This window comes from Primulina eburnea, chromosome 12, assembly GCF_022965805.1.
Source record: "Primulina eburnea isolate SZY01 chromosome 12, ASM2296580v1, whole genome shotgun sequence".
NCBI lineage: Eukaryota > Viridiplantae > Streptophyta > Magnoliopsida > Lamiales > Gesneriaceae > Primulina > Primulina eburnea.
In genome coordinates this window covers 2,231,950-2,252,820 of record NC_133112.1, presented here as the reverse complement: position 1 = coordinate 2,252,820, position 20,871 = coordinate 2,231,950, and the positions used below count along the sequence as shown (strand labels likewise).

Sequence of the window (20,871 nt, the reverse complement as noted above, 5' to 3'; positions counted from 1 at the left end):
GAAAAACTGTGCGGTAACTCTTTTCAACTAATGAAAACGATGATTGCTCTCCAAACGGTCACTGTTTTGGGCCCCTCATGGGCCAATGTCGAGCACTCCAAAAGCCCAATTTCAGCACTATGTAGATCCCTCATGTGCAGACCACCAATGGATGACAGAAATTTAAGCATATATATATATATATATATATATATATATATATATATATATATATATATATATATATATATATAATAAATATTACATTTCTTACTCATGTCACATTAAATGATGTGAGCCACTTTTTTGAATAAGTTCGTTTTAAAATTCTTTCAAAAAGCATTTTTTATTTCGCAATTATTATTACTACTAGTATGATCGAAAATTCAAAATTTGAAAAATTGCAAATAAGGATAGAAAAGACGGATATGGGATAATCCCAATAGTAGAATAATTTATTTTTCATATAAATATCATATCACATAACAATTTAATATTCATTATTAAACTTATACCATCAAGTGTTGTAACTTTACATTGACAACATATTTCTACACTCAATCATGGCATTTACATGACTATATGGTAGATCTAGATATAACTCGAACAATAAATGCCCCATTAAATCACTATTTTTTTTTAAATTTGACACGACTTCGATGTGAACATCGATGAAGTGTCACATATCTATTAGATATACAGTTTCATCATATCCAATATATACACCTCATCAGAGCTCACATAGGTGAACATCATTGGTGTGCAGCATAACAAAATTATATATATATATATATAAATATATACATATATATATATATACATATGTATGTATGTGTGTGTGATGAAAAAAAACAATTCAATTTATTAATTGCATAGCCAGCTTGCAATCAGCATGTGGATTCAGTGAAAGTGGTATACTATTCATGCTAGTGACAAATAGTCAAACAGCAAATTTAAAGAAAATGGAATCATGGCCAAAATTAAGTGGGCACAGATTTTGTGAACGGAAAGGAGGGTTTAAAATTTGAACTTGGCCAAACCTATCAGTAGAATATCAACTCGGGCCAGTCTTTTTTTCCCCCTAGTGAATGAAACATGATATGTTACGAAGAAAATAATATAATAAATTATTGATACTTTTGGAAAGACCTAAAAGGTTTTTTTTTTTATAAATAAAAATGCTAAATGCTTCTTGTCTTTGACACTTGAAAGAATATAACTAAATGCGATTTTTATTTTGGATTTCGTGGTTTCTTTCGATATCAAAATAAAAATAAAAAAAAATCCAAATTACTATATAAGAATAAAACGTTAACAAATTATAAAACTTCTAAAATTGCAATTTTCACAGTGCAAAAGTAATAAAGGAATCGCGTTTTGTTAGTTTGGTCAAAAGTGTGAGAAACGATTTATGGGCTTTGAAAAACGTTAGGCAAACAGCAAAGAGCAAATCGGAGAAAAATGGGGAGCGAAGAGGAGATTACAGTGAAGGAGCCTTTGGACCTCATTCGTCTCAGTCTCGACGAGCGCATATACGTCAAACTTCGCCACGATCGCGAGCTTCGCGGCAAGCTTCATGTTTGTGCTCTTCGCTTTTCCTATATGTATGCTGCAATTTTACTTGGATTGGTGTGCTTATTATCCTTTTTTGGAGTTCATTGGTTCGAAATAAGAAATTTTTGTTCTAATTTATAGCTGGATATTTGATTCATCCTTTGGATATGAGGGGATTAGGGGAAATTTGCGAGACTAGATGTGCAGTTGATGGGTTTCTGTTGAACCTTTCTGTTAGGTTATGTATTATGTTGATTTTATTAATAGAATTTTGGCCCGAGTTTTCTTTTCGCGTCAATTTTTATGCTGTTAAGATACACTATCCTTTAATATTATTTTTGGGCTTAACTTGACGGGATTAACGATTTTCGTAAAATTTCAAGGATTAATTTGCAAGGGATTTAGGTCAAAATGAAGTTTTTAGCTGACTGCCGCAAACTTCAGCTTGTAAATTCGTAGTTTTTCTGTAATGGTTTATCTCTTGCGAACTCCGGGACAGACGAATATGTATGGGCCAAAAAGGGGAAAAAAAAAGATTTCTAGAAACAACCACATTTTGCAGCACATATATGCATCTTCCGAATGAGAGAAGGCGGTCCAGAGTGGTACCCGGACAGCAGAGCCTCTTTTATGTTGGAGCAATGGGGAGCTTTATTCTCGAGTCCTAGCCATGACCTCATGAGCACCAAAAGCATGAGGTTGAGAAAATCAGATGTTAAAACTAGGAGTAGCCAATGTCGTATGTTGTTTCTAGTCTGACTTTGCTAGTGATGCAGAACTTGGTTGTTGAACGGTTGGTTTCAGATTAACTTTTGTTTTGTTATGAAGAAGTAACTTAAATAGTTAAAAAAACCATGGCATATGCGGGTCTTGTGGCCCAAGTATGAGTACCTCTTCAATGATCCTGGCATGAGTACCTGGTATAGTTAAATATCTATGTGGCAATCTTTCTTAGTTTTGGTTTTATTCCTCCAGTTCTTTTAACAATTTAACATGGATTTCATGTTTTGTACTTTAAGCATACTTGAAAAAGTTCTTACTTGCTCAATTGTGATGAAAATTTGGCAGGCCTATGATCAGCATTTAAATATGATTCTGGGAGATGTTGAAGAGATTGTTACTACTGTGGAGATCGATGATGAAACATATGAGGAAATTGTGAGGGTAAGCAACGATGACTTGCTTTTTTGACTCTTCTTGTTTTCAATTTTTTTTATAGTCAGCGTATGAAGAAATCGGCCACTGCATACTAAGCATGCGTTGTCTTGGATAATAGTTCCAGTAGCCTGTGATTAATTTTCCTCCAGGACATTTTAATTTGTCCAGAAAACATAAATTTAGAAATTCTATTGTACCTCACTCTGGATCAATTAATATTAACTTTTTCGTATTTAGTAGTAAAATTTGTTGACTGTCCTTGAAGGAAAAGTATAGTCGAATCAAGTATCACATATGTTCACTTAATATATTTGGATGGATGAAATTAAGGTTTAAAAGTTAATGGAACCAATTAGGCCAAAAACATGGTAATTTAGTTTTGGATTTCGTTCTTGTCTCGTGGCTCCACATGTTATTCGGAAGGTTTAATGATGTGTATTCATCAAACGCGATGCAGTTTGCGTGTATCTAATTTCAACTTTGATTGCCCTTGCAGACAACCAGGCGTATGGTACCATTTCTATTTGTCAGAGGAGATGGTGTCATTTTGGTTTCACCTCCATTGCGAACAGCCTGATTCAGAGAAGATCAAGTGACTGCATTTTAACGCTTTGAAAGAACAGTTATTTTGTGCAACCTTGAATTTCGACAAATTTCTCATGTACACTATAAAAATGGGTGCAACTTCGTGGGTTGCATAGTGATTTCTGTGTGAGAAATTGCTTCAGATATAATCATCCATGAAATTGAGGTATAGATGCATGAACCTCAATGTCTAGAAGTCTTTTTTTTTTCCTACACGAAAAGTTCGAACGTGCGTTTCTGTTCAATAGGGAAGTGGACTGCTTGATGTCTCGAGTTTTAAATTCATTTTCATGATTATTCTGTTTCAATTTTATGAAAAATATTAAATAAAGTTTTACGTGATCTTGTATTATGCTCATTAAAAACTAAACCACCGAAAGATAATTTCAAGTATATCTTTCAAAACCTTGGACCCATATTTTTGAAGCTTGTAAAAAAATAAGGCCAAACATCTTGCTATTATTGTTATTATCCACATGACGGTTCTAAACCACCAAAATTCATTTTAAATTAAGTCATTTTAGATACCAAATACACTACTATTATCTTACCAAAGCTCAGAACTTAAACGCTCTATCGGATTCGATACGAGGACTTCGGATGAGATTAAGATCTACCGCAATGAAACGTATTATTTTCAAAATACAAAAGAATGAGATTCCCGTGTTAAAAACAAGCTAATCCAAATACTTAAAAAAAATTCGTCTCAAAACACGATGCTTATACACAATAATCACTATGCGGAAACAAACTAACTTAATTTTCCAAAAAGAAAATAATACTAAAATACAACAAATCACAAAAAATGGGGAGGATTAGTAAAAAAATTCATCTACGCCTTTGCCTGGAGAAACTGGGGGAATTAAAAGACTGCGTAAAGACTGCGTGCCTCTAAAATTTCTGCTGGGCGAATCCACTGACCCTCTAAAAGAGGCGTACGCTGCTTTTGCTGATTCTGGGACTGAGTCTAATGTAAGTGCCTCCACAAAGCATGCTGTGTTAATTCTTGTCCTTTCAAGTTCAGCTTGAAGTAGCTCTGAGCTGTACTGCTGGGCAAGAATCTGAGTGAACAAAAAATGTCAAAAAAATTCAAGTGAAAATTCTTCCATGCATTCTGAATATCCTATAAACATGATTATCACCATCGCTCCAGGGGTTTGGATGACCTCCAATAAGGGAAATATTTTGTACACTCAATATTGACTTAGTCCACGTCAAGTTGTCTATATGATTACCTAGTCTAGACTTTATTTTGGGGTGATCGAGGAATGAGTGGAGGAAAATAATTAATATATTTTTGGAGTTGAAGTTGCACAAGAATATTGGAAAATGGTTTTAAATGGGGCACGGACACTCCTGGTTGTTACTCCTGGATCATAATACAAATGCTTGAATGAACTTGGACATGTTATAGAAATAGATAAGAAAATCTTACAATCAAGTCATCTGGTGATATAGACGACCCCGACTGTCTATCATCTGAAAGCATGACATCATCGCTCCCACGTGTAGGCCGGCGCTGATGGCTCGGAGTATCTATAGACTCTTGTACGGTTTCTGTCGCCTTCTCCAATAAAACCCCTTGTAATGACTTGAGAGAGTCCCTTGCGTCATGTGTGAAGTAAGGGTTCAACACAGTTTCGAAGTATTCAAGCTGCAAAACAATCAGCCTAACTAGCTGTCTTAAAAACAGATAAATGAACAAAACATTGAACAGCCGTAACCATATCATGAGCATTCAATAATTAATTTCAGCACAAGCCACAGAGTTTTGCCAAATGGGAATGTTACAAAAACTAGTTTTGTTCTTACCCATAGTTTCAGAATATCATTTTTCACAAATCAACTCCAGCATGAGTTCATTGTAGTAAATGCATTTGAAAAAGCAGACCCAGTAGAACTCTAGAAAAATATAATGAACATTGGCTCTTTAAAAAAAAAGAAAGTTGAAAACAATAAGACTTGCCTCAAGCATGAGTTGACAAAATCCATTTGTGTCTAATGCCCTGAGATCTTTGGATTTGTTTTCATTAAAAAGACCAAGGAATATGTCAATCAGGCCTTCGACGAGAATACCAAGAGTTTTATCCAACAAAGGCTTACAGCCTGCAAAAACCTGGATGTAGAATAGACTTGTTTATTTAAAAGTTTAAAAAGTAAAATCTACATAAAGAGTTGGAACTTTATTCTTACAGAAGAAAATTAAATGGAGTTGATGCATATATGCATTTAATAAAATAAATTGGAAAAAAGAAATTTGATACAATGCCACAATGATAAGATTTGGAGAAGTCTTTTCTCGTCAGGAGATTCTATGCATGAGGTGGGATAAGTACCTCAGCATGCACGGATACTAAAGTATGGAGTAGCTCAACAGTTGCATCTCGAACTCCCTGCAACACAATTTTTTTAATCATTGAAAATATAGCCAACTACAGTACAAAGTTCTGCAGTAAATGAATAAAAAGAAAATTGATCCTCACTTTAACGGCAGGTGCTGCTGCCCATTGAACTCCAGCATCCAACAAGTAATTTACAGCAGCTGCTCTAATCAAAGTCGTCTGTGACAATGATCACGTAAGCAACAAAGAAATAAATTACACCAGAGTAAAGAGAAATTTCAACCCAACTCTAAAAGCACATGTTAAAATTGCATAAAGTGAAATGCAGAATTTCAAAACCTAAGTTTCAGGTTTACCAAGCTAAATCAAAGTCAGATTAGAAAACACTGTATCTTTGGTAAAAAAAGCAAATAATAACCACCACAGAAAATCCTAAATTCGCCGACATCAATATATGAAACAGTCACTAACTTTTGTGGGAAAATTTCTATATCAGAAAACCGATAAGATTTTTCATGAACATCAATGTGAATCAATGAAGAAAATATATCTAAGATCAATTAAAAAGAAGCTATTACCATACCTTTGCAAGAGTGTATTGTGCAAGAACCTTCTCCTCGAGGCCAGAGAAAGACATAACCAAATCTTGCATGTCCCTTTCATCTTCAACTTTGGCCCTGGATTGGCAAACAAAACAAGCAATTGCAACATCAACATCGAACACGCAATTTTTTTTTGCTCAAGATAGACTCATTCCAAAATCAATATCAGTTAACCCTGGTATTGTGTGGAATCATGGAATTATCTTCTTAAAATGGCAGAATTTGGATTCAGGAAAGATTATAAGACTATTACGGCTTCTCATTTGTGACATCCTATTTTTCACATCGAAGCTTCGTCAGTGGAAAAATGCCCATAGCATAAGTGGTAGAAGTGCACGGAATTTGAGTCACGTCTATTGGGAGAAGAACGTTTATTCAATGAGTAAATGGTAACTATGGATTTGTTTCTACAAAACATAGGAAAACTTCAAAACGAAGCAAAAGTAGCCCTTGATGGTTTCCAAAGAAGAAAAAAATGCTTCACTAAATACAAGGGATATCTGTACTTCAAAGCTAGACATAACGTAACATGTTCAACACACGTCAAACATGACTCTCTGCCTACCTTGGCTGCAGCCAAATATGCTTGTATTTTCCATACAACTCACGGGTAAGTTCATCTTTGCAGTATCCAATATTGCTCAGGACCATTAGCAGCTGTTGATGTGGATCAACAATACTTCCTGGTAGAGGTTCCGATGATTTTTCCACTGGTTCATAAGAATATCCATTTTGGAAGCGTGGACTTTCAATGTTTGACCTATTCTGTATAAGCCCAGACCCAATGCTCTCCAAGTGACCTGGTAATGAGTCACCAATAGATAATTGTTAGAACCACAATCTCTTACTCCTTTCGACTAAGGTGCAATATCAGAAAATAACTGAATAACATAAGAAACAGAAAACGCCCATCATTCAATACCAGCAAAATCCAGCAAACAATTCAAAAAGGCAAGTCTAACTGATTCTTGAATTTCTTGAAGCTGTGCAAAAATATCTTCTGATTTTGTCGCTTCACTTTGCAAAGAATGAAACATCCTGAGAAAAAAATGGGTCAGCTGACATAGATAACAAACTACAAACCTACATCCTTGAGAGAGTGTAACTGAAAGACAAATCAATATTTCTAAACTATTGTACATATTTAAGTGCACAACTCATGAAATTTCCATCAAAGAAACTATTATAGGCTGCTATGGAGGATGCCATAAGCTGTCACATAACAAGCTGCAAATTAACTATAGCTGTCGGCCCAAGTAGAAACTGTGGAAACTATGCTCACACAACCACCATAAACGTCATGCCCAAGCAGTCCCTATGCGAGGTGTATATTTTTATGCCCAGACACGTTTTCTAGTGCTTTTTAGTACAATCTATGAACCTAGCTAAAATTTAGGAACTCACACATTGATCTGATCCATTGCTGAGATCATGATTGTACGGAATGTGAGAGGTAAAGAGGAGATTGAATATGGTGACTTGTTTCTTTCTAAAATAGAAACTGGGACCCAAGATTCATCTTTTGATATCTCTTCCGTAGAAGTCCGCATCCATGAACAAATCCTCATCACAAAAACTTTAGAGATCTCAGACTCGAGTGTTCTCAATACTGTCACTGAAACCATGAAAAAATGCATTCAAAACATACATAAAGGAAAAAAAAATCAACTCCCAAAACATTTTTCTTCCATTCAGTCTCTAAAATGTACCAGCAACTGGAGGTGCTGAATCTTTTGCTTCGAAGACTTGGCTTGCTCTGGAAATCTCCTTCATGGCATCACTCATATAAGGACTGAGCATAGTGGATTCTTCAAGATCACGAAATGTTCCATGAACCTATGCAAGAAACTTTTATGAATCACCAATTTGGCTGTAGCTGAGTAGAACATCTTGAAGCATTAAACTATTTACAAAAGCCGATCATAATTGCAATTATTCTAAGCTACCCCAGACTTCCGACAAATTTGTCAATGCATATTTTCAGACCTACCCAGTTACATAAGAAAAAATCAGTTTCCATGTTATGCTAGAAATAGAGAGTCTAATCCGGTTGCATATGGATCAGTGTTCAGCAGGATAAAAATATAGGGTTTGGATTTGGAAATCCATCAATACCAGATCCTAGTTTCGTTATAGTGTTTGGAGGAAAATGAAATATAAACTAGAAAGAGGTATATTGGGAAAAGACCTAGCTCCTAGTCATCCCAAAATGTGCACTGCTCTCAAATGCCATTTCTGAATTTTTAATCCTCGGTCTAATTTCGAAGTATTCATGTACAAGAAATTCCACTTACCTTAGATTCATATGCTGATAGGGTATTACGTATCATCCCAGAAACTTCATCAAGGGAATCTCCCACTTTATCCTCAGCTTTAATCAAAGAATTATTCATAGCTGCATCAGCTGCTGCTTGGGAAGACTGCCGAAAGAAATACGTTAATATTCCAAAAAAGAACATTCAGAAAGACAATACCAGTGATATGAAATCTCAAAGATCACTACAAATTGAGAAATGAAAAGAATTCCAGAAGCCCGAGAAAAGAAATACAATCATAACATTTGGCACAACAAAATATCCAATTCCCCATAAAGGGGACAACAAGAACCTGTAAATAAAAGCTCGAAATAAGTATATAAAGTTGTAAGACAACCAAGTTTCTAAAGAGGGCCTACGAAAAGCAATAACTAAAGGTTATTAATTCAAATTTCAATCATCATCTTCAGCTTTCCAGAGTCCCGAGATCATTTTGGAGGGACATTAATAAAAAATTGTTGCTAAATAGAATGTTCACGTTCAGGCATACTAATGGACCAGTTCTAAGAAATTTTTTCCCTCCCTATCATCCAGGGTCTAACCGAGCGTGTTATTTTCTTTTATGGAGATCCAAGCAGCTGTTTTGGATTTAACCCTAAATATAAGAATGTTCCATTGTTGTACATACTTACTGTATCAGGTATTTTAAATACAACGAAAGTACAGCTGGATTAGCCAACAATACCACAATGAGAAGAGTAACATCCAGTACAAAGTTCATTAAAATGTCCACATTCAGAACCCAAACTCAGGTAGTCATATATCGTGCAAAATGACAGGCATACACTTTATTGTGAAAATCTATTGAGGTTTTTATAGACGTTTCATTTCTTTTGTCCCAAAACAAAAACAACATGAAATGGTAGATCTTAACTTCACCTTTATCATTACATCTTCACATAAGAATACAAATTTGAAATTAACACAAACCGATGTCTCTTTATTCTAACTATTTAAACTTCTGAATTTGATTCAAGGCAAGTAAGAAAAATAAAAGCTGAATCTCACTTCCAACATAAAATTGATGTCACAAGATCTTGAACGAAAACGATCATTTTTCTTCAAAAGTACACATTTATTTCGCTTCTTTATCTTTATCACATGTTGAACTTATAAATAGTACAGACCAAATAATCTGTCAAAAAGCCCATTATTTAGCTGCATCAATCCTTCTCATTAAGAGCCATTTGTAATTCAGTTTCTCAAACTTAAACGCGAATTAGCCAGATGAAGCTCCAAACAAGGAGCTAAGAACGTGATTATGACAGGGCTAAAGAATTTCCAAGTGTTCCTGCAGATCATTGCTGACTTGAAATGTAAAATGATCACTGATTCACCGCCCAAGTACCTAAGATTTTCTGAGTTTGCCAATGGCGAGGACTATAATTTTATTATGGAAATCAACCAGTCTAATATGACGAGCTTGGCAAATATACCTTGGCAAATTTTCCACTGGAAACAGAAAGTGCCACTTTCCAAAACGCGGGTACATGATGGACAAGTACAGCAGTTAACTGGCCAATATATCTTCCCCTAAGAGCATTGACTTCTTCACCAGTAGTTTCAACCGGATATAGATCTCCAGTTAGATGAGAGTTTACTGAAGCCAGTGTGTAATCCACAGATGACTGCAGTTATACAAGAAGATTTAGAATGATCATTGATATTACGTCAACCATCTCGTGAAAAAGCACTAACAGATTGACTTATATCTTGCTGAATTTGCCTCCATTTTGCATCAGATAATGCCTTTTCCCTTATCTCATTCTGAAAGTTTTCCATTCGTGTTTCATGATCCAAAGTACATTTCTCAAGTAAACCTCTAATTCTGCGGTTCTGTCAAAACCAACATCAAGAATTCAGTAATTAATATATCAGTTAATACAGAAGGCTGCTTCGGTTGAACAGAGTTTAGGAACACAGGAAAGCAAGAAGTTCTTGTGACATTGAAAAACTGTAATATGGTCACGAAATGTAAAAAATTTTCAAATGAATGGAATCAAGTATCCATCAATTAGATATCATGGGCAGGAAATATGAGATATGAAGTTATAAAACAGTTGAGATTACTGATCATGCTGCAAATTACTTCCCACCTGTATGTTCAAGTAATACTTAATTGGATCTGACTCAGGTTCAAGCTCCAACAGGAGCCTAACGGTATTTTCAAGCTGCATGAAAGGCCAAAAATACTAATTAGCAATTGGACAGGTTAAACAATAAAAATATGAAGGTTACATGCTTTATCCAAATATTTTCTAGTCTCATTTGTTGGTTTCTATGGGATTTAAAAAAGCTGCAGAATGTGGTGTTGAAAACTTAGTAGGTTGCATTCACCTATAATGACATCCAATCCACAACCACAAGAACTCATTTTGCAATATTCAATTTTGTGTACTGTGATTTAGCATGGCTTGATGAGTATGAGTGTCTCCATTTCATTGGGCCTACCTATTTCCTTTGATTTGAGCACAAGTTACACTTGTCATTCTTCTGACTATTTGATAAAAGCAGCTATGAAGAAAGGTATATCAGAATATTGTTTGATTAACAAAGTTTCCAGGAGCGAAGAAGCAAGATGACCAACCAATGTAAATTATTCTTGGACAAGAGCAACACCATATACACCATCTGTACCAGTATAACAGAATGATACAGTAAAGTGTAAAATTTGGCATCCAAAATATATCCTTTAGCGTAGACAACACTTCTTACATTTGTTAGGTCGATATTAGGATCTTCCATGGACTTGTAAAGCATGCCTTTGAACTCCAGCATGACTTTTTCAACCTCCTCAAGAACACGTTTCAGAATTCCCACCTGAGAGTTGGGAAGGGAAAAGTGCTTATTTAAATGAGATAATTAAAAGCAACACAAGGCCTTAAATATTTACGTGCAGCTGAACAAATAATTTGAAAAAACATAATAATAATTTCAATCATCAATACTACCACATCCTTCTATAGGAAACAATTGAAATGCCCCAATCACAGAAAATACCATAATCACTAAAACTAAGTTACATCCATGCAATGTCACAATATGATAAGAAACAGTTGAGAGAAGAAATAGAACATATAAAAGCCCCGACAGCAGCATAAATCAGTCAAGCAAAATATAGACGTCATATTTAACGTGAAATGAAAGTAAAATTAGCATTGAAGAGTACCAGGCTTTGACCTGGGAAAAAATTCAGTATATTATTCACATGAACTACTTTCCTTTTTGGAATTTAAAGTTAAAGTTTGCAACAAATGATATGCGTCGAGGAGGAAAATGCCTAGGTAGACAAATAAATCCAGCAATGGTAACAACAATAATCAACATATTTTGCTCGGTAAGCCAGATGACAGCTTTTTACAAGGAATTTCAACATACAAGACCTGAGATGAATCGAGTGCACCCCGTAAATACAGAAAATATCAGGCATATAGACAGAATTATCTTAGGTGGGGTTCAAGTGCTTGAATGCAGACAATTTAATGCCTCGTATCGTTGCTAAACATATGAAGAAGATATTGTACATACATTTCCGAGACCTTCAAGAGCATGGTGGGAGGTTTATGTGATTGTGAAATGCCTTCAAATCAACTTCAAAAAGGCTACATCAATTATTTGACTGGCTATAATATTTCACAATGAGTATCAAACTATGAACCCAATTATGAGCGTACCAAAGATGAAAATGTCAAAGAGGCTGGTTGGTTACATAATAATTGGTCATGGTCAAATTAAAATGAACATGCTGAGAAAAGGTCAAATGGCAGCAACTGAAAATAATATCAGGATTAGCCGTTTAAGATGAAATGGCAAAGTTTTGACACTGCTGACAGCTGTGAGGTCGAAAAAAATGACTGGGATGTCAAAATTAACTTACCACGAAGGTATCCAGCATGATTTGATTAACTGGAGACGTATAAACTTAAATCACTCAAAACAAAATAGAGATAAGAGATTCATTTTAACAAACACAATTTAGTTCAGACTGATACTTGTTGATGATACTGCTCCACGAGTACCAAGAAATAAAACAGACCAGCAATCAAAATATTGAGGCATTTACAGCTTGTCACTATTTTAAAAGAGATTGCTCACAGTCATCTTTTATCTCGGACACCGAATAATCAACAAGAGAAGTATATTCAGCAACAAATAAAAAACCATTGGTAAGTGAACATGGCTCACCATCTGTAGCACCTTAATCAGTATAACGGATTTTTTTTGAAGGTAGTATAACGGATATTAAGAAAAAGCGTAAGACAACAAGGGACCATACATGAGAAGGTAGCACAATGGACCTTGCTTTGCGGTACTCTCTTACAGCCAAATCATACTCTCCTTTACTAATGTTGCCTCGTATTGCACTCGGAAGGTTGAATAGTGTTCTAAACCTCTGTAACATTCCCTGGACAGACCTGATCTTCTCTGCTTGGGCCTAGAATAATGTTCGTTGGGTAAAGCATAGGTATTCAGAAATGCATAATGAAGTTGTTGAACTAAAAGGCCTTTATTAATCCATGATCCGGATCCTATCTACCTGTCTCTCGAATAGAGGCCCAAACGCACGATTAGAAAGCGAACTGACTCCTTGGATACAGTTAAACAAGCGAGTGGTTCCAGAACCTTCGGGATCTTCTTCAATTCGTTTCAATTTTGACTCAATGTCTGTTGCAAAATTATGTCCATTAAAAATTACATGATAAAAAGTTAAAGTGTTATAATATGACTTATGATGCCCAACTGACCATCAATAGTGGTTTTGCAAGAGACAAAGCAATCGAAGTTCTCTTTAACCAACTGCTTTTTCTGTTGAGTACGTCCTTTAAGATCATTCTTTAGTGAAAGACCTCCAGATTCCAAATCTGCCGCACTAGTATCTAGGTGCACTCTTGATAAAAAAAGTTTGGCATCAAACTTCTCCGAGTAATAGTTTAGTTTCTCTGCAAAAGAGATGTAAATATGTCGCTGCAGCAGTTTAAACTTAACCCGATTTGATTCAAAGGTTGCATATTTGGCATCACAGAACAAAAGTAAATAAAAAAATTTATTTCTACAAAATAAATAATAGTATCTGCGCAGTTCATAAAAGTCAAGGTTAAAAGCACCCATTACCTCTAATAATGAACAACATAATCAATACTAAAGCCACATCACCACCTTTTATTGCAGAATAAAATAAGTAATTTGATAAAAAAAAATCTGTGGCAATATAAAAAATAATTTATACAACTACCAACCTCATGTAGACCCCAGCTTGGTATTCCGGGACCAGCTGTGTCTGCGACCAGCTATTACTTTTGAAATATACAACAAAAAATAATTCATGAATCTAGATGTCTAAATATTATAATTCTTCTCCTGTAGTCTAATACAAAGTTCAACCAAAAAAAAAACTTAACTTTCAATTCAATGAAAACAAAAATGGACACGTGTCTATGCCCACATGCAAACCCTAACATTTTTCCACCTGCGAACTTTTGATGGCAAGACCACCAACTACATAAATCCTTTTTCAGAATTTATTTGTTGGCATCAGAAAATGTAAAAAGCTACTTCATGATAATGAAACAAGTTTATCGAAACTAATATCGAGTTACAAATTTGTTCACACCGGCAGACAAAAGTACGTCCTTGTCAGCATTAAAAGAAATTAACATAAACAGTTGCAAGGAACAAGAAGTAATACCACGAGCATTCGGATCAAGAGGTTCAACGTCGATTGAGGAAGGAACACTTGCTACATTATCACTGATTAACCTAAAGGTTTTATGGTTAATGAGCCTGTCAACATACAAGCTCGGGTTATAAGTTAATCGATAAGCAGAATGTTCAGATGAGAAAAATTACCAAATAAGAGTCTTTTACCCCAGTCCTAGAGGATCCACCCATTCCATGCCTCGAGGAAGCGACTGTAAACTGCTTAGTCCTTTTTCACCCGCTGCTGATGGCTTCTTCTCGAAATTTTGGGCCGCGGAAGCAGCTCTTGTGTCCCTCATTTCACGAACCCTTCGAGCCAGCTGTGAAAAAATTCCCCTAAATAAATTCCATGAATTTTCCAACAACAAATAGAAGGCATTTGTGTTATCACTCTTGTCACTCAGATCACCAAACAAAATCCCAGAAACGGAAAGCTAGATAAATGAGGAAGGGACTACTTATTTCTGTCCTAAGATATATATATATCTGCACCATGTAGAAATACTTGAATTCAGAAAAGGCAAGTGATTTTTTTAGGCATCAGGTTTGCGGCAGGTCTTACAAGGTAACAGATTTCTTTGGGATCAAATGGGCACCTGATTATATCAATCGATCCATCTTCATCTCAATTATGAAAAACCATGTTAAATAAAACAGATTAAGAAGGTGCGCGTCTATTGTGGAACACAAATTGTAGATATCAAAACCCCATACTTCTAGCCAAGTTCGTAGAGTAGTCTTATGGAACCCTGGCTTTCATTAACAGTGGAGGTCCCCAGGGTCGACACCCATTAAAAACACCTTCTCCGCTACTTGTAATCAAATACAAAAACCAAAAAAGGTAATCTAGATCCGTGCCATCAGTCATTTGCCCTATCAACTTAAATAACTGACACCCATGAATGGACGTCAAAGTTTTCTCCTATGCCCTTGGTTGCAGATAAATACTAATCATCCAGCTACTAATATGAGGGTACTCAAAGCAAAAGTTCAAATATCAATGCTTAAAAATGTGCCCTCGTCCGCTGATAAGCATAAAACATCCACTATACTGTGAAGTACATAAGTTAAGAAACCAGCAGCTTCCACTTCAACTTAAAATTCCAAACCCTAAAAATAAATAGCACAATCATGTCCGGCAATGGAAAGTATTTGTGCAACCTAAATAGGCAACATGACACAAAATTGGAATCTAATTCATTCAGAAATTAAAGCATTCAATCCAATGCAATAAATTAAAAAACACAAAACACAAGTACCTCAGCTTCATCAACGCGCTTCCAGCAATTCGGTTCCTCCCCGTCCCACGCTCTATCATCATCTCTCCCACTTCCGGCGCGATTCTTCGGCGCTACATATTCGCGATCATCCTCGTCTCCCGATGAAATGCTCAGCATCTCCACCTCGGAATCATCGTCCTCATCCATCGATGCCCTTCTCTGCTGATTGATCCCCTTCTTCTGCTGCGGCACCGAGTTGCCGGTAACGACTCCTCGCTTCGCTGGAGGTTGTACGTAGTTGCGTACAGGCTTCGATTGTGACGGTTTTGGGTAATTTTGGTCGCGTTGTGCCTGCTCCTTCAGCGCCCTCTGCAAAAGCGCATCCTCGTCCAAATCATCACTTCCGCTCGACATGTGAGCGGACTTCGAACAATATGTATAGATTTAAGGATTGTATGTATATCTGGTAGAAGTATGGGGTACTGAATATCTGGAATTGAATCTCATAGGAGTCGGGAAGATCGAACAAAGTGAAATAGGAGACAAGTCGGACTGTTGAAGATGGCGTGAACTGTGATCGTGTGTATTGCGGGCAAGGCTTACGTTTTTGTAACTTTTATGTATGCGTGCCAGGTGGATTCTTTCTAAACAAAATTAGTGATAAATTCTATTCTGTTTTTTTCGTTATTTCATAGAATACTATAAAATTTTTATTGATTCTCGAATCCATGTTTTTCATATGGCAAAAAAAAAATTTTTTGTGAGACGGTTTCACGGGTCGTATTTGTGAGACGAATTTTTATTTGTGTCACCTATGGAAAAATATTACTTTTTATGCTAAGAGTATTACTTTTATTGTGAATATGGGTAGGGTTCCGTCTTACAGATTATGATTCATGAGACGGTCTCACATGAAACCCGCTCTTTTCATATAGCGTGTTTTTTAAAAAATAAATTCTTTTTTCAATATTAAAAATTGATCGACAAACTTGTTTTTTATTACATTGAGATGATATACGTTTTTTAAATTGAACACGAAGGTTCAAATCCAAGTCGTTTTCTTATTTGAAAAGGTTTATTCACCGCACCAACTATAGATGAATTTCTTTTATGTTAGAAGGAATGAAGTTAAGATGTTGAAAAGTATTTGTTATTGAAGATTTGAAGAGAAATATAATTTTAGTATTAATTTTATTTTTTAAGATTAATTTTTTTGTTTATATGATTTTGAATATTTAATTAAGATTTTGTTTTTCTAGATACTGTGTTAATTATTATTAAGATTTTTGTGATATGATGTTTTGGTTTAAAAAGAGTTTTTTTCCTAATAAAAGTCTTACTTTCCATAAACTTTAGGGTTATAAATAAGGAGGTGATTCTCGCAGAAGCATATGTATACTCTTGCACATTTCCACGACATAAACTTTAGAAAAAATAATTTACAAGGTTGTTGCTGATCGAAGAGTGCTAAATGCACGTGTTGCCGTGATTGTTGGAGACATCTGCAGACAACAATTGTGAAGTAGTTGGTTGAATATTTTTTTTGTTGCTTCAGTTATGGCATCGTGTTTGCTTCCTTATATACTGTTTTAATGTGGGGTTTTTTTTTGTTTTAGGAAGTATTTGATTTTTTCAATTTGTGGAGAAAATTAGTTTGATTAAAATCACTAGTGTTAGTTTTTGTATAAACTCATTGGTTTTCTAATGATTAATTTTTGCCCTGAGATACCGCTTGTGCAAAATTTATTTCGTTCCATTTTATGTACTTGAAGTTAATTTGTGTTACAAACTTATATATTATGCAGCATGTTGTCTGAAATGTTGTAACATTTCACATAATACTTAATTATGATAAACACAAATTTATGATTACATACGATCACACTTGTTTTTCTGTTAAACAAAATATATCATATACATTATAATTTCATTTTTTTAAGATAAATGCATTCAGATGGGAATGAAAAAAAAAATCCCAAGTCGAGTTTTTAGATTAAAATAAAATAACCACTTGTATATATCAAATAATAAGACAGCATCTTAACATCGAAAATTTGATGACTAAAAGTAACGGTTAGTTGTAGCAGTATGCATTGATGTTGAGGATTGAACATGCACATGTCATCAGCACTTTCTAACCTTATACTTCACAATAATGAATATAGTGATATATATGTTACACAATTAAAACATTGGTCGGTCCTAAAATAATCAGCAAACGAACACTTTAGGATAGAAATGAAAATTTACAGGCATCTTCAACTTTGTCTTTCGGCTGCATACAATGCTATGATCTCCTCAACATCATCGTAGCTACCGAGGAATATTGGAGAACGCTCGTGTATCTTTTTAGGAACTAAGTCAAGTGCCTGAAATAAGACATTGGCATCATCACATTTTTATGTCAGAATGTTTGAAAGAATATAGCTCTCAAAATAAGTTTACCCTTTGTTTCCCTGTGAATGCCTGTCCTCCAGCTTGTTCCATCAAAAATGACATTGGGAAAACTTCGTAGAGAACCCTGTTATATAAAAATAAGAGTCAGATCGATCTGCAATGGATTGATAGATAGAAGAATGGACCACTATGTTACCGTAGTAGGTAAACTCGAAGGAGAAAGAGTCGAAACTTTTACACGGGACATCACAAGTTGGTTACCTCAGTTTTCCGTTCGGGCTTTTCTTGTCCGCTGGGTACAGAAAGATGCCTCCATAGAGCAATGTGCGATGTACATCCGCTACCATACTGAAAACAGGAACACATTCATGATCCTGTTTGTGGATGATTTAGAACCGAAACTTTTGTTTACCTTCCAATGTATCGTAGAGATTTTGCTGGCAAGCCATCTTTAGGGAACTTGCATTTATCCACATACCTTCAAATTACAAATATCATAAATCAGATGATCATCGAATCGAATGGACACTCTGAGTTCTTGGATTTGATGCAAACAATGGCGTAGCCAGAACCATTTTAATTCGTTTCTTTTCTAGAAAAAAAATTGAATCTAGAGGATCGCTATCGGAACTAAATGTATATTAGTCCACATACTTTGCAGTTGGGCCATCCCAGTTCTTGGCATTTCCTTCATTAACAGAATATATTATTCCTTTCTTTGGGATCTGTCACAAAAAGGTTATCGGCTCGTTAGTTAACGAGACAAGTATATTATGCATCAAGAAACTGAAAATGATGAAAAATCCTCACCTTGATATCAGGATGAGTCAATATAAACTCTCCAAGAGATGGATCGAGCGTGAAACCATTGACTCCAGTTCCAGTACTTATAACAAACTGATAAAATTAACCGCAGAAAACTAACTGAGAATATATTGTACCTATAATCATGCAAACTTTCGAAAAATGTAATAACATATACCGTGCAAGAGCTCCCATACATGCAGTAGCCAGCAGCCAACATGTTCTTTCCTGGTTGTAACACATTTTCTATCGTTGGTTCACCGTCATCTTTGATCATGTAAATCCCAAATATCTTCAAAAAAGGGTACATACCAAGTTGGTTACAAAACAAAAATACCCAGATGGATTCAGTTATCAATAAAGTCAAGAACTCATACGGTTCCGATGGAAACACCACAGTCGATATTGGACGACCCATCCAGAGGATCGAACACAACACAATACCTGCATTTTTCAGAATAGATAAGTGGAAAAACTTTGTAAACTCTTATGATATTTTGCTATATTAGTTTCAGCTCTTACTTTCCTCTGTGCGATGGTTCTACAAATAGTGCTTCTTCATCCTCTTCTGAGACAAGGATGCACTGCAAGTGGTTGCATATCACTTAATTAGAGCTCTTTGGATGGAGTAATTTGGACATACATTGCATTCAATAATATTTATCAACCATTTGACTAATTAATAAGGAGTTTTATGAGTGTTAAAATAAAAGATTTCCAGAAACTGGTGATTTTTTCATAAGAAGAGCACATGCCCACTGCCTATATTTAAAAAATGAGGATTAAAACGGAGCAAAATTCCTTCAGTCTAAACACAATTTGAAATGCAAAACCTTTGGGGGACTTACTGTTCTGCCGCTGCTGACCAATGCCTTGATGAAAACTTCATTCGAGAGCACATCTAATTTCTTCTGCTCTTCGCCCTTTATTGAACATACACAATAATATAAGATGATTTACAAAATATAAGAGCTATGTTTTATAATGGTGAGCATATCATCTCTGGCGGCCTACCTATCAAATTGAAATTTGGAAAATTTCGATTAAAACTGAATCAAACACAAATATTGCGCCCGTACATATCATAATTAACCACAAAGCTAAAGAAATTCTCTAAGAACTTGCCTGCACGTTGGTCTCACCTGCGAGCCCTATGAGTTTGGCCAAACCTGCCTACAAAATCACATATATTTGCGAATTAGAAACCTACTAGCAAAAGGCAACCGAAAGTACACAGAGACATATACAAGTAAACAAACGTTTGAATAATATGGACTAATGTTCATACATGCGCTGGTTGTACTCAAATGAAAAGAACACTCACGTAAAACAAACCATTCCAATTAATGGGATTCCGTTTTTTCTTAAATTAAGTTGCTGATACATGCACAAATTCATGTTTAGACTAAAATCGCTGGCTAGATCAAATTCACGCTTCCATATCCACGTTTCAGAAAATTATGTATGCTCTTTCAGCAGACGGAAACTATCCACCAACCTTCGAGAAAAATGCCATTATCGAACAACTTGAAGATTAAAAAACCAATCGGAAAAGACCAAAATAGAACCTTGCTAACAGAAGAGCAAACGAACTTGCAGCCAAGAACTATGTGACTGAGCAATATGGTGAAGTCCCCGCGAGACTCCGGATATTTGGATTGCTCGTTCAACACGAACCGAGTAATGGTCATCAAATCTGTCCGCATCGCATCCCCCTCGTGATCCATTTTTCCGCCTTCTGCTGCCACCCCCACCACCACCTTCCTTCATATATTGAACCAATGTTGCTTATATAATACTACTAGTTGTTCTACATAGTAGTCATTTTTTATTATTTGCATATTGGCCCAGGTGGGGTCGCTGACAAACCAGATTAATCGCCTCTCAAATTCGATATTGTCGCTTTCTAAGAATGTTAGAATTACGAATTTTACATTACTCTAAACACGACTGGTTTTATTTTCGCTTTCGTATTTTACTACTTAAACCTCATTGTTACAAAATAAAATGGATTGTAAATTTGATTTGATACGTTTATTATCCAATATCCAACCAGTATGTATGTGTAGGTCATGAATTTGAGGAGGGTTGTATTTTTTTCATAACATTAACGTGTACCGTAACTCATGGACTAATACAACAGTGGCAAAAACTTGTGTGAGACGGTTTCACGGGTCGTATTTGTGAGACGGATCTCTTATTTGGGTCATCAATGAAA

General features: G+C 35.4%; 3 protein-coding genes and 1 long non-coding RNA gene across 4 annotated transcripts; 2 read left to right on the top strand and 2 right to left on the bottom strand.

Moving 5' to 3' along the window:
- The first annotated feature begins 1,324 nt into the window (after positions 1 to 1,324).
- On the top strand, positions 1,325 to 3,573 carry LOC140808114 (sm-like protein LSM3A). The gene is made up of 3 exons (XM_073165141.1): positions 1,325 to 1,557; positions 2,602 to 2,697; positions 3,188 to 3,573. The coding sequence occupies exons 1-3, from the start codon at positions 1,441 to 1,443 to the stop codon at positions 3,266 to 3,268; spliced, it is 294 nt and encodes a 97-aa protein (XP_073021242.1). The 5' UTR covers positions 1,325 to 1,440; the 3' UTR covers positions 3,269 to 3,573.
- Positions 3,574 to 3,890: 317 nt separating this feature from the next.
- On the bottom strand, positions 3,891 to 16,050 carry LOC140806521 (exocyst complex component SEC5A-like). The gene is given in 22 exon segments (XM_073163072.1): positions 3,891 to 4,155; positions 4,158 to 4,337; positions 4,712 to 4,930; positions 5,243 to 5,392; positions 5,613 to 5,669; positions 5,760 to 5,837; positions 6,202 to 6,295; positions 6,786 to 7,020; positions 7,143 to 7,258; positions 7,625 to 7,835; positions 7,930 to 8,056; positions 8,515 to 8,640; positions 9,972 to 10,163; positions 10,234 to 10,371; positions 10,632 to 10,706; positions 11,251 to 11,355; positions 12,812 to 12,970; positions 13,073 to 13,200; positions 13,281 to 13,475; positions 14,222 to 14,316; positions 14,401 to 14,552; positions 15,492 to 16,050. Coding segments are annotated over 22 exon segments (3,258 nt in total). The 5' UTR covers positions 15,867 to 16,050; the 3' UTR covers positions 3,891 to 4,104.
- LOC140806522 (uncharacterized) lies at positions 13,492 to 14,317 on the top strand. The gene is made up of 2 exons (XR_012112572.1): positions 13,492 to 13,964; positions 14,085 to 14,317. It is a non-coding gene; the product is annotated as an uncharacterized lncRNA (long non-coding RNA).
- Positions 16,051 to 17,573: 1,523 nt separating the features above from the next.
- Positions 17,574 to 20,436, bottom strand: LOC140807230 (fructose-1,6-bisphosphatase, cytosolic). The gene is made up of 12 exons (XM_073163999.1): positions 20,222 to 20,436; positions 19,779 to 19,826; positions 19,502 to 19,576; positions 19,176 to 19,237; positions 19,031 to 19,097; positions 18,832 to 18,945; positions 18,660 to 18,746; positions 18,504 to 18,574; positions 18,262 to 18,327; positions 18,111 to 18,197; positions 17,898 to 17,973; positions 17,574 to 17,821 (listed from the first exon to the last, which is right to left on the bottom strand). The coding sequence occupies exons 1-12, from the start codon at positions 20,378 to 20,380 to the stop codon at positions 17,711 to 17,713; spliced, it is 1,023 nt and encodes a 340-aa protein (XP_073020100.1). The 5' UTR covers positions 20,381 to 20,436; the 3' UTR covers positions 17,574 to 17,710.
- Between the last annotated feature and the right edge of the window lie 435 nt (positions 20,437 to 20,871).

What these genes read in the sequence shown, in the direction of transcription:
- LOC140808114 (XM_073165141.1), top strand. Translation starts at nt 1,441, where the DNA reads ATGGGGAGCGAAGAGGAGATTACAGTGAAGGAGCCTTTGGACCTCATT. An exon ending in AGCTTCGCGGCAAGCTTCAT is followed by an intron (nt 1,558 to 2,601) that starts GTTTGTGCTCTT and finishes AAAATTTGGCAG; the next exon opens with GCCTATGATCAGCATTTAAA. An exon ending in CATATGAGGAAATTGTGAGG is followed by an intron (nt 2,698 to 3,187) that starts GTAAGCAACGAT and finishes TTGCCCTTGCAG; the next exon opens with ACAACCAGGCGTATGGTACC.
- LOC140807230 (XM_073163999.1), bottom strand. Translation starts at nt 20,380, where the DNA reads ATGGATCACGAGGGGGATGCGATGCGGACAGATTTGATGACCATTACT. An exon ending in TCTCTACGATACATTGGAAG is followed by an intron (nt 18,198 to 18,261) that starts GTAAACAAAAGT and finishes TCCTGTTTTCAG; the next exon opens with TATGGTAGCGGATGTACATC. An exon ending in CATTCACAGGGAAACAAAGG is followed by an intron (nt 17,822 to 17,897) that starts GTAAACTTATTT and finishes GTCTTATTTCAG; the next exon opens with GCACTTGACTTAGTTCCTAA.